The sequence below is a fragment of the Diceros bicornis genome, chromosome 3 (assembly GCF_020826845.1).
Source record: "Diceros bicornis minor isolate mBicDic1 chromosome 3, mDicBic1.mat.cur, whole genome shotgun sequence".
NCBI lineage: Eukaryota > Metazoa > Chordata > Mammalia > Perissodactyla > Rhinocerotidae > Diceros > Diceros bicornis.
In genome coordinates, this window is record NC_080742.1 from 59870544 (window position 1) to 59884087 (window position 13544).

Sequence of the window (13544 nt, forward strand, 5' to 3'; positions counted from 1 at the left end):
TGTTTTGGGGAACTCTCAATGGCTATAGGTTGGAGGTCTCCCTCAAGTCACCCACGTATAAGTCTTTAGCCCAGCTGACACAGGGACTCTGTCAGTACAAGCCCAGATGCCTGACCTTGTAGTGTATTGAGAAGGATATGAAGAAGATTGAAAATGGTCACCTCTACTTGTTTTCTTATTTGGAGAAGTGCTGGGTTTCAGTTACCATTATCCATCTCCCAGTCTTTTCCAACAATATCAGTGAAGTTTCCAATCCCCAAATAAAGGAGTCCATTAAACAAACTCAGTTTTGCTTTTTCTAGATTCTGACTCTTTTTTTATAATCTTTTTCATGTCTTTTTCCGATTTTTCATGAAAATAAATGCAAATTGGTCAACTTTAAGTTGTAGCATCAGGCACTTCCTCACTTGGGTGGTCTGTTCCCTTCACTTTGACTCAGACTAGAAAAAAATATTCTATTGCACATTGATTTTTACAATTCATACCTTCACAGAATTTCTTCTCATATGGAATTCCATCTTTTGGATCAACACCCTTTAAAAGAGAAATGATAAGATGAGCAGTTTGTTATTAAATTTATGAGACACATACACTAAATCCTTCCCAAATGGCTTTAAAAGTACAAAGGCAAATCAGTAGATAAAACCATCTAAAGACTTTTGAGCTCTTAATCCAACATAGCAACATTCTGTATAAGTGAGTTAGGCTTTAAGGGATTGCGAGCAGAAATAAGGAGAGATCCAGAAACTGGACCATGTCCTTCAGAAGGAGGCAGAGCAGGAGTGCTGGGAGTGTCACTCTGAGGGAGCATTGAGGGCCCATTGAGTGACTGGGTACAAGGTCAGCATGGGTTCAGCAGTCTCTGAGCTGGAGCTCTAAGTGTCCTGACATCTCCAGTGCCTAAGGACTGATGCTTCTAGAGCAGCGACTCTCAACGGAGCTGATTTTGGCCCCAACCCCACCCCAAGGGACATTTGGCAATGTCTGGAGAAATTTTGGTTGTTACAACACGGGGAGGGGGAGCTACTTGTATCTAGTGGGTAGAGGCCAGGGATGCTGTTGAACATGCTACAATTTACAAGACAGCCCAACAGTAAGGAATTATCCCACCCAAACGTCGATACACTGAGACTGAGAATCCTGGAAGTGAGGTTGGGCCTGTGAGTGGGACTGACTCACCACAGCTGAGGGGACTTTCTAACACTTAAAGCTAAAGCTGCCCATTAGTGTAGTGACCGGTCCTTGGAAGGTTCAAGCAGAGTCTGGATAACTTTAAGGGAAAGCGTTAAAAAAATATATACATATATATACATATGTGTTCACTCTCTTGGTCTTGGGGGCTCCTAATGCACATTAAAACATTAAAGATGCTGAGAGATCCAGAAGTAAAGAAAACTGTTCAGGTTTATTTGACCCAGTACTCCCTAAACTTGACTATAGAACCCCTCCTCCCATATCTATTAATCTCACACTCAACACTGGGGTTCTGTGGACCCACTTTGGGGAACATTGGACTTGATGGTTGTAAAGTCCCCCCCCAATTTTATGATTTTGTGATTCTATGAGTCATTTTTCCTCTGTGGAAGGGGGTAGGTATGAAGGTGATGTGTCTTTCTGTCATTACTGATGATGCACTGGGTCTTGACTCCCTGAGCTCCTGGTGGATTTCCATTGGTCTAGCACAGTCTCTTCTTGGCCTTCCTTATGTGTGGTGGCACACTATGTCAGAGGCAGGGATGGGGCCATGGAACAGACAGCAGCCTTACACATTGATCAACCCCCTTTTTCCTCCAACATGACAACAAAGCTTGAGTTTATCAGAACAAGACCTGCCTCGGGGGTCTTGACACCTTAAGATCTAGGGGAGATGTCCTCTCCTCCTCATGAAAGGGCAGCGTGACTGATGATAAACTGGATGAGGTGGATTGAGGTACAATTTGTCCTGCTCTCCCTATCCAAGAAGGCATGGGCCATCAATGTCCTGGAGAGAGGGAAATATTTACAGAAGCTTTCTCCTTTTCATCCAAGCAGATAAATGAGGCAACTATTAAGAGGCAATTTATCTTGAAGCTGAAGATCCTAAACTTCAGGGCTCCTCGTTTGCATAGCCCCTGCCTGTGTGAGTGCTGGGAGAGGCTGGGAGCTATAGAGTGTTCTAGGTGGAGAGGAGAAGCCAGGCTGCACATGGGACATGTTTCCATGTAAGCGCTCCTGGTAAGGCAGAAAAGAGACCTCAAAAGAAAGGGACCTGAATTTCTAAGACTCCAGTAATTTGTTAGGGTTTCTGTTATTGTTCTAATTAATTATTTACTTTATTACTTGATTTTGTATTTGTAATTTGGTATTCTTTTTCTTCATGAGGACCCTTCAAATAGTATAGCTCGAGACCCCACAAAACTTGGTTTTGCTGCCATTGCTGTCTTCAGATAAGCATTTGGTTAGCTTTTCTCCTTCCTTACATTTTCTCTACCTGGAAGCTGCAAATCCATTATTCAAAGGGAACTGGGGCACCAGCATTAGATGCCTCGAGATGTAGCTAGTGGGGTAACTTCAGGGTAATTTCCACTCTGCCTAACTAGTCTTATGAAATAGAAAAAAATGGCTGCAATGAAATGGTGACAGCACGTGGCTGGCTCCAACAGCTGTTTGGGTTGCTTTAAAACTTTGCTAACACCACTCTGTTTAATTTCACACTGTTCAATTACATGTGGGTGACCTTAAGCAAGGCTTAAAGGGGCTGTGACAGAGACAGCCTCAACTCTCACTATGTCTTTGACACTCTTCATGTGTGATCAGAATTCCATACCCCTCTTCTAAACAGCAGAAAAAGAGTTGCTTTGGTCTGTCATCTTCTTCCTTCGGTCTGACTAAAGCAAATAGGCAGTGGGCTTTTAAGGAGGGTGGAAAGTAAGAGAACAGGTTCGGTTTGAACGTAGTTGCTTACCCAAATGCCATTACAGTTTGAATCCTGATGTATATCCCAGTTGTCCGGCCTGAGAAGAAAACATCAGCATTGGTCTTTGACATACGCTTGTCAATCAGTGAATGCTAGCTTCATGAGTGAATGAATGAGTGCTACACGAAATGTCTTTGATAGACAACAGGTTCTTCAAGGACGAATGCCACACACCATTGTGTGTTGTGGCACACAGAAGCCTCCACTTGGCTTCTTTGCCATTATCTTGGTTTGGATATTTGCTGGAAACTGTGGACCAAATCCAGTCTTTTCATGATTGACTATATTCATGGACTATATTGTTGTGGAATGGTGCTGATAAGCATAATGAACAAGTGTGCAGTCCATTTTATTTAGACAGGTGGAGCCATTAAAATTATGTCTCTCAAACCCCAAACATCGGGTTAATTTAATACTTTGGCATTGTAGTCACAGCTAAGATGAAGGTTGGCATATCCATTTTTTGAGGTCAGAGATGTGATTGGCTGAACATGAGCCCGGGATTAAAATGCGACATGCGCTCCGCTCACTGGAGCCCTCTCCTCACTCCCACTGGACAGGCTACTATTTCTGGTCTCAGTCCTGCATGTAGAACTCATGAAGGGGGCTGGATAAATGTCCACAATAACCCATTTGCTCACTTGTTTCTCCCACTAGACTGTAAGCTCCATGAGAGAAGGCATATTTCTATGTTGTTTTCCACCCAACGCGATGTAGAGTGCTTGGCAATTAGTAGGTGCTCAATGAACATTTCTTGGAAGAATGAATGAACGAATGCTGTTCTTTTTTCACTGAGCTTTGCTTCAATCGGGACACAGAGGTGCCTCCTCTCTGTAAGCATGAATCCCCTAGGCTGGGGGAAGGAATTATGCCTCCTGCCTCCTTTTCAGAAGATAATTTTCAAATCAATGACCAGCAGAGACAGTTACCTTCTGCCCGGGTACACCATCCCGTTGCTGTCATTACAATCTCTTCCTCGCCAGTGATAGCCCCGCAGTGTCTGAAATGGAAGAGGACACACAAGAAGGGTTCAGTTCTGTCTTGATGTTATCCATGATGAAGGTCAATTACAGCTGTCTGAGGGTTATTGACATCTGCAGTTTTTAATTCACATACAGTCTAGGCACACTGGAGATTACTAAGAAAATTAAGATGAATATGATAAGAAATGCTGTGTGAAGTGAAATGTAGTACAGTACCAGGGCCGTTAACAGGTGGTAGTGTGTGTGTATGTGAATGTGTGTGTGTATGTGAATGTGTGTGTGTATGTGATGTTGGGATGTGCCTGTATGTGGGTGTATGGAGGTGCATGTGCATGAATGTGTATTCACGTGGGCATGTGTGGTTATATGTGTGCATGTTGTAACTAAGTGTGCATGCACACATATGTGTGTTCGTGTATGTGTCTACGTGCAGTTCCACAGACAGCAGGACTGCCTAACTTCCTGAACTTTCTCTGTTAATCATCAGTTTTCTTAGGCTCCAAAACAATTGGGTTATTTGGTCAAATGATTAATCATTTTACTGGATAATTAAAAAATCTTTAGCCAAAGTGGTTAGTTATGTAGATGTATTGTATGTTTGCCCAGCCTGATTTGAGAGAATCAAGGGCTATGATAATGTCAAAAGATGCTTTTATTTCTCCCATTCCCAGGTAGAGTATCTGTGATCCCACTAACTTTGGGGAGTTTGTGACATCTGTTACTTGCTTGTTTGCTTTCAGAGAGAACATCCTGACATCCTAACTGCTCTAAATCAAACACGCACATACACGCATAAACACACACACACACACTTTAAAAAAGTAAGTTAAAGTAGGTTTAAGAATTTCAAAAGTAACTCAAAACACCTTTCAAGATAACTGTAATCTTCGTGGAGAATTCCAGCTGGGAACAGCTTCAGGAAAGAAAAGCAGTCTGGGTCTAAGATCCACTTGGATGGTCAATGTATTATTAAGACGCCAAAAAGTCCATAAAAATCGTGAAATGGTATATCATCAAATTAATAATACATTCAAATGGAGTTCAATCTTGTCTTATTAAAGGAAAGGAATTTGTAGGAAGTGATGCAATATTTAGTGAACATTTGGTTACTCTTAACAATACTTACTGGGAAAACACTGTATTTGTCTGAATCTACGTCTTTGAATGGCATAGAATTTTTTATAGCTCTAGAAAAAAGAAAACAAACACCTGGTGAGCCAAGGAAAAAAAATCTGTGCTTGTGAAAACAAATAGAGACATTTTCAGATATAGCTGTGCTGAGTTTTTGTGACAGAAGCCCATTCTAAAAATAAAATTAAGGGCCTCCGTCGTATGTAAGAGTGCCAGTCAAACTTTGTCATTCTCTGCTCTCCACTCAAGAGAACTATTTTATCTTTTATATTTAACTTGGCCCTTATGAGGAAGTAAAATAATTGAAGTTTTAGAGGGCAAGAGGTATTGATGTTGAGATCTCCAGGAAAGAAGGAGACTGCATTTTTGGTACGGTCTGGTCCAGTCAATGAGTCAGCACTATGGATTGAATTTTCAGTGTTTTACACATTCTGTGATGGGACTCTTTTCTTAAAATTCTACTCTTTTAAGTCATTTACTCTGAGAATCTTGAGGCATTTAGTTATCATTAGCTGGCCACTTTAGTCCTGGGAAACTAAGGACTCTGATGTGATTGATGAGCAAGCAAATTCATGTCAAAGCCATGGACACCTCCTCTGGGTGAGTATTTCCCTGTATCCTCACTACCAGAATTTTCCAGGCTCCCAAATGGTGAACACTACTTTCCCTCTGGGAAAATCACTTATGGGGTAGCAGGGTAGTGGGGTCATATGGAGGGTGAGGCTATTCTTGGAGCTTAGACTGTAGAGAGACTAACATGACCCTTTATAGGATTTATTAAAATGTCTTTTTTTTTTTTTTTTGTGAGGAAGGTCAGCCCTGAGCTAACATCCATGCTAATCCTCCTCTTTTTGCTGAGGAAGACCAGCTCTGAGCTAACATCTATTGCCAATCCTCCTCCTTTTTTCCCCCAAAGCCCCAGTAGATAGTTGCATGTCATAGTTGCACATCCTTCTAGTTGCTGTATGTGGGACGCAGCCTCAGCATGGCCAGAGAAGCGGTGCGTCGGTGCGTGCCCAGGATCGAAACTGGGCCGCCAGTAGCGTAGCACCCGCACTTAACCATAAGCCACGGGGCTGGCCCCTAAATGGTCTTTTGAGTCAAGAGCTTCTCAGCAGTTCTGAGAGCCCCAAGATGAATGAATGCAGCCAGAGCCAGCATGGAGCCTAATTGGTAGCACGGAGCCCATCTTATGAACTCTGGGATGGTGGACCCACCAGAAGTTCAGGTTATAGCCCTCTTTGGAGACAACATCTCTGTGAGACTAGGTAGTTCTCTCCCGTGTTCATATTTGACCTCTCACACAACTGTTTCCTTTGTCTAGTTGAAAAAGGGAGGAAAGACACACACACACACACACACACACACACACACACACACACAGAGTGAGAGAGAAAGACTGAGAGAGATGATATGGGCCCAAGCAGCCATATTTTCAGTCTAAGAAAAGGTGCTGGGTGAAAGGTCTCACTTTAGCATGCCAAAGCTATTCCTTCCCATTTTTGCCATCTTGGGGATGAGAGTTTGTCCTTGAAGGAAGGAGCAATGAATTGTCTCTAGAATTGGAAAGCTAGTTCATTAAATTAGCCTTCACCTGCTTATTTTAAAGGCTAACTATAGCCATTTATTCTAGACATGAGAGGGTTGATTGGTCATCCAATGTGGCATAAACTGCAATTTACATAAAGTCCACAATTCCTTATTCACAGCCCCCAAATCCAAACAGCTCTGAAAACCAAGAGTTTTTTTTTCCAACTTTGTAGCAATTTCATTTGGTGGCAAACTTGGCCTAAACTGATATAAGGCAATTCATAACCTTTACCCTACTTAGCGTGAACATCCATACATTTCACTGCCGAAATACGATATGTTTGATCAGGAGGTGCTGAGAGAGTTAGATGACATAGTATATGCACCATATGTTGATTTCTTAAAATCTGGAGAATTCTGAATTCCAAATCACATCTGGCTCCAAGGTTTGGGATAAGGCATTATTGACTTTTACTAACATTACTTCTGCAAAATTATATCTAAATTTGATACCTTGTATATCCTTACAGGTATCTGGTTGTATGCTGAAATATTCATTCATTCATGCCACAGGCATTTTTGGAGTCCCTGCTGTGTATCAGACATTATATTAGATATTAGGGATAAATATAAGCATTTCCTTTGCTAGAGGAGCTTAATGATAGGTGCGGGAAGCGAAGCACCGATAGATAACTACAGCACTATGGAGAAAACACTACAAAAGGGTTGTGCACCAAGAGGGAAAACATCTCTAACTCCACACAGGGGAGGAGGTGAACTTAAGGTGAAATCTAAAGGATGAGAAAGCATTTTCAAGGAAAGTAATTGGGTGAAGGGTGTGCTAGCAGGAAGGAAAAGCCAGGGGAAGCCCCTTAACATAGCTCTGGGTTCTGAAATTAGACTCTCTGGGTTTGAATCCCAGGTTTGCTGTCTACTTGCTATGTGCCCTTATGCAAAATATTTAATCTTTCTGTACCTCTGTTTCCTCATTTTTAAAATGGGGCCAATGGGGCCTAGGGCTGTCGTAAAGACTAAATGAGATGCTACATGTGAAGCACGAAGACCTGTGCCAAGCACGTGGTAAGCACTCACGAAAGGTGAGTTTAGCTCTTTTTGTTATTAAGTGCAACAGTGACGGTTATTCCAAGGGAGTTTCTAGGGCTGGGCGAATAGGAGCCAGGTGTCGGCTCTTATGACATTTTAGTTTCTGGATACATCCCAAATATAATCCATGGACTGTCTTCAGATTTGCAGGTTTCCAGCCACACAATGTTCTATCCAGTTACCATGTGGGCTGGGGCAGCTAATCACTTGCTGGCTGCTGCTGCTCTGTCACTGCCAGATGCTGGGCTAGCAGGCATGACCTAGTGAGCAATTGTAATTGCAGCTGGATGCTATTTATTACATAATAGTGAGCTATTCAAGTTCAAACTCCCTAAAATTATTTCATGAAACTGGGGCATTACAACAAAAGAAAACTAGGGAGAATAAAGTTTCCATGTGTACCTGCCTCACATCTGAGTCCCAGGCAGCACTCCACGGCCAAGAGTGGGTTTGTTTTGTACATATGTGGATGTGTTATATGCATCTCCATAAGATGAAAGGAGAACAGAGAAAACCATGGAAGGATACACCCTGACGTGTTGACATGGCTCAGCTTGGTGGCAGGGACAAGGACAGACATGGGTGGAATGAGCAGGGCATGGGAAAGAAGGAACAAGTGAAAAAGGAAAAAAAAAGTAATAATGAATTAAAAGCACAATTAACGTAGGATTTGATAGTCTGTATACATTTATGTGAAATAACACATATGTGGGTTTATGCATATAGAAATTAAGTGAAATAATCTACTAGAAGAATAGATTATCAAGAGGGGACCCTCCTGATTTATCATTGTTACAATAAAAAATAAACGTAGGTAGGCACTGTGAATTTTGATCAAAACAACAAAAACAAACTTGATTGCCCCATAGCAGTAACCTGGTATTTTATACATTTTTTTTCTAGTAAAGTCGTGCTTTTTTCTTTCTTTATTCCCTCGTTTCTTCACTAAGTCCCTACCAAAGCTAAGCACTGTGATAGGTACCAGGGATAAAGAGTGTACCAAGAAATGGTATCCCCGCTCTCCAAGAGCTGTTGGTCAGTGTGGGAGACTGATGGGGAGGCAGCATTAGAGGAACGGGGTATAGGGGCAGGCACTGGTGAGCTCGGAGTACCGAGGTGAGCTAGACTGAACTTAGGCTGGGAGTGGGTGGAGACGCCTCTAATGCATTTGGAAGGCACTAGACCAAACAGGATGGGGGCAGGGAGAGGCACAGAGCAGGAAACGCATTTCTGCTGGAGGGGATTTTATTGAAGGAGTATGCAACAGAAGACACGCAGGTCTCGTCTCTACCACCTGCCCACTGTGCTAGTGGGTCAGGCGTTTAATTTGCTAGAACTTATTTGTTCATCTAAAAGTGGAGCTAAAAGTTAAGGGACAGTGTAGTGGCCTTTGGAATCAGGCTGCTGGGTTCAAATGTCGTGTTTATCCATGACTAGCTTTGTGATCTTGGGCAAATGGCTTTACCTCTTTAGAAAGGAGATAATAATGGTGCCTGCTTTATAGCGTTGCATTTACAAGAGTTCCTGGAGTATAGACAGCACTAGATAACTTTTAGTTATTATTATTACTGAGCCACAGGTTGTTTTGAAGAATAAATGCCGCTGCATTTAAACGTGCTTTGTAAACAATAAATCACTGACTAGATTGTGACCTGGTGCAAATGCTACTTGAAGCACAATGATTTTTAGGAAGAAGAAAAGCACACTGCTTTTGCTTTTTCATAAAAGAAGAGTTTCCCTTTTAAATTGGGCCGGGAAAATCCCTGGATGAAGATGCTCTTGAATTCAGTTTTTCAAAGGTGGTTCAATTGAAGAGTTGTCATTTTGGGTCCAGCTGGCTCCTGTTTGACATGGAAAATGATTCTTTCAGCAAGGAGGGGACAGGGGTCTCAATTCAACAAGAGCTGCGCATGATGGAATGACTAGGGCCTGGGGAGCTGGCTGCACCTCAGCCTCCCCGTATCTTCTTTCATGTCTGATGCTTCCCCTCCTGTCCCCATGTCCTGATGCTCTCTGCCTCCACCCTTATTCATGGAAAGCAGTGTTGATACTGTTTCTGGGACCCAAGCCAGCACTTTGCACAGCTGGCTTGCAAAAGCTCATGTGGGCGGATGAATCAGAAAAAGTTTCTGAACTCTTGGATCCCTAAGAGGCTCTGAATGTGGGTCAGAAGCATAGCCTCCTCCTCTCCCGAGATACTTTCACAGCAGACAGGAGATGTTCTGTGGGTTTGGCTCCCATGAAGCTCATGAGACGAAGGATGGCCGAACATAGGAAAAGTGTCTCTCTTAAGGGTCGAACTGTGTTTGCCAAAAAGATATGTCGAAGTTCTAACCCTCGGTCCCTGTGAATGTGACCTTATTTGGAAATAGGGTCTTTGCAGATGTTATCAAGTTAAGATGAGGTCATTAGAGTGGGCCCTAATCCAGTATGACTGGTGTCCTAATAAAAGGAAAAGACAGACACACAGGAGGGTGGCCGTGTATGAAGACGGAGGCAGAGACCGGAGTGACGCAGCTGCAAGCCAAGGATTCACGGCCACCACCAGAGGCTAAGAGGTGAGGAAGACCCCGGGTCTCAGAGGTACTCTCAGAGGGAGCAGAGTCTCAGAGAGACCCTGCCTACACCTTGCTTTCAGACTTCTAGTCTCCAGAACTGAGAGAGAATACGTTTCTGTTGTTCCAAGCCCCCCAGCTTGTGATATTTTATTACAGCAGCCCTAAAAACCAAATATAGCCTCTCAGTCCAGATGTGCAGCCTGACTCTCACCTCTGGGTGTTCTCATCTCTAACCCCTCTCAGTGAGAGCCAGGCCGGCCTAGAATACGCTCAAGTAACAGGAACTACCTGCAGGAGAGCAAGAAGAAAAGCAGCAGGGGCCGGGATGGGTGGTGCGGTCTACGTGAATGTCTCACAGCTAAAGAGCATGATTTTGAGTCATTAAAGCATCACCTGTACATGCAGCATCCACAGTCTTGCCCCTGAACTAGAACCTGAGTGCTGGGGAGGACACAGACAATCAGGAGTCCAGGAAAATGCGGTGCTCTCTCTCTAGGTCTCAGGCCAGGGAGTCTGCATTTTAAAAACTTCCCAAATGATTCCGAGGTGCAGCCATAATTTAGTCTATCCCTTAAGTTTAGATGTGGGGAAAATGAGGCTCAGAGTGGCTCAAATTCTCAAAATTGGCTCAAGAAGCAGCATTGTGCAGGAGTCAAGAATACGGATGTTCCCAAAAAACACACACCTGGGGTGTATCTTGGGTCCTCAGTGGCTGGGAGAAGTTACTTCTTTAAGACTCAGTTTCCTCCTCTGTGAAATGGGAATAATAATAATCCCTACTTCATGGAGCTGTTGCGAGAACTAAACGTGGAAATGTACTGAAAGTTCAGCATTGGGCACCTGGAAGAGGGCCCGTATACTACCCGGTAGCAGCAGCAGCAGTCATATGTGAAGTAGCCAAGTGGAAGGCAGAAACAATGCTATTTTGCCTCTCAGTCCAATGTCCCTCTTAGGACCCTGTTCCATCTCTGAATGTTTTTGGACAGTCATTACTCTGACATCCAGCATAACCTCATATTCAAAATGGAGCTGGAGTATGGGATTTTAAACTGAGACAGGAGGGCTTGGGGATTCTGGACAGTGTCTCTGTATTCAGAACTCTGTTTATACATATCTGAGCCAGATTTTTTTGGGAAATAGTTTGGGCTCTGTGAAAAAATGGTCTCTTTTCAGCCTCCCGAGTGCCTTGCACTAAAGATGCATGAAAAGTCTCTGCGATGACGAGAGTTGCTGCCCTTGTCTGTATCTCACACAGCCAGGAATGGGGGAGCTGTTTCTAAGTGTGGTGCAAGTGGGCACCACTCTGCTCAGGAAGTGTCACGGGCAGGCTGTGTTCCAGCTCAGGGTACAAGTCAGGCTCTGAGGTTCAAAGATACTGGTATTCAGTATATTTCCAAATTGATTTGGTCAGAGCTAATTTGTCTTTTAGTGTCTGTACAAGTCGTGAGCAAGAAACACTTTCATCTTTGGGAAGATGCCTTTTAAATTTGAAGATCACTTTAGTGATTAGAAAACAGGGACAACAAAAGATGCTGTCCCATGCCAGTGCTCAGGAAGGTGGAAATGGCATACATACAATTTAATCTTCTGACAGATCTTGGCCAAAAATGGGAGGGAACAAATATCAGAACCACTTCTGGAATATTTCTGGAGAGAAAAAAAACAACAAAAAGAGCGGTTTAGTTCAAGGAATGGTTCCCCAACTTCTAAAGGCCTTTCCTCTCCTGTTGGCTCCATGGTCTGGATTTCTGGATTCTCCTTCCTCCAGAATGCCGGCCATTTTACACAACTAAGCAACCTCTTGTTCTGTCCCCACACTCCATATTCACTCCTTCTCTGTGCCTTTGTTCCTGCTGGTTCCTCAGCCTGAAGGCTCCCCCTTCCTCTTCACCCAGCCAGCTATTCCCACATCATCTATTCTCCACCTCTTCCCAGAAGGGTCTGGCCCACCTTGGTCTGTTCTACTCAGACAACCACATTCTCTTCCTCATTCTACCCAAGTGCTTTGCAAAAGAATTTGAAAATAAAGAACATTTTCAAATAAAATAATTCCCTCCTATGAAGAGGTAAAATAAAGACTCATGGGAGAGACGTGGCCAGGGCTTGGGAAGAAGGAAGAAGGAAGGGCCCTTTCCTGGGAGAGTGGAGGGGGCAGGAGAGGTGCTTCACTAGCAAAGAGATTTCGGATGGCAGTTTCCATAAGACTCCAGCTGTGCGATGAAGTAAAAGCCCTGGCTTTTTACTAAGCAGTGCTTTGAGAAAGATTGTGATTTCCATGATGCTTTCCTCAGTTGAAAGAAAAAGAAGACAACAGGGTAGAAAAAGTTAGGAACCAACATTTATCAACGAAGTGAGAGATGCACTCGATTCCTGCCAGCCCAGAGTCCTTCAGGTGGCTATGAGTTGTATTAAGGGCGTTGGGGATATTTTGACCCTGGCAAAGGAGGATCGGCAACCTTTTTAGGCTATAAATGAAATCTTTAAGGATCTTTGTGATATTTGCTCAATTTTCTAGGATTAGAGGAAAACTCCTGACTAGTGCCCCATCTATATGCAAGACATGAAGACAGAAAAGGCTGTCCTTGCCCTCACGGAACTCAGGGTCTAGTGGAGGGTGGGAGTGGATAGCCCAGCTCTTAGTATGTTCTGCGATGTGTGTAGTGGTCCAGGCATTAGCAGGGCTGTCTAGGAACCCAGAGGAGGAGGCAGGAGATGACCCAAAAGTCAAGTAGGAAGGAGTCAGATGGGAAGGAAAAGACAGATGCTCTAGGCTTTGTGATTCCAATGCAGTCCGCAGACTTGATACAGAGGCAATTTATCGGCCCCACCCCGATCCACAGAATCAGAAACCCTCAGGGTGGGTCCCGGGAATCTGTGTTTTCACAGCCTCCTGGTCATTCTGATACCTGATAAGGTTTGAGAACCACTGTTCTGGGTCCTAGCTGCTGAAAGCGTAATCACCAACTAGGAGCATTGATGCCACCTGGGAACTGGTAGAAATACAAAGTCCCACAGCAGACCTGCTGAATCAGAATCTACATTTTTACAATGTCCTTTTACAAGGTCCCAGTTGTTGGAGCGCACACCACAGCTGGAGAAGCACCGCTCCTGGCAGAGGGAGCACCCCACAGAGTGCTGTGGAGGCATGAGCAGGTCTGACATCTTGGGAGACCACAGAATGCTTCGACATGCCTGGAGCACAGGGAAGCATGACAATGAGGTGAAGTACAGAAGGAAGGAGGCATCCTGACAAACCTAGGGTGCTGCACTACATATGGTCCT

At 43.8% G+C, this 13544-nt stretch overlaps 1 protein-coding gene across 1 annotated transcript in view; it reads right to left on the reverse strand.

Annotated features, from left to right (window-relative positions):
- AOAH (acyloxyacyl hydrolase) overlaps nucleotides 1-13544 on the reverse strand; it is a 187562-nt gene that overhangs the window by 103575 nt on the left and 70443 nt on the right. Inside the window, exons 6-10 of the mRNA XM_058528289.1 lie at nucleotides 11839-11909; nucleotides 5066-5126; nucleotides 3886-3956; nucleotides 2945-2993; nucleotides 486-534 (exon numbers count right to left, since the gene is read on the reverse strand). Of these exons, the coding sequence (XP_058384272.1) occupies nucleotides 486-534; nucleotides 2945-2993; nucleotides 3886-3956; nucleotides 5066-5126; nucleotides 11839-11909 (301 nt within the window). The remainder of the gene's footprint in view (nucleotides 1-485; nucleotides 535-2944; nucleotides 2994-3885; nucleotides 3957-5065; nucleotides 5127-11838; nucleotides 11910-13544) is intronic.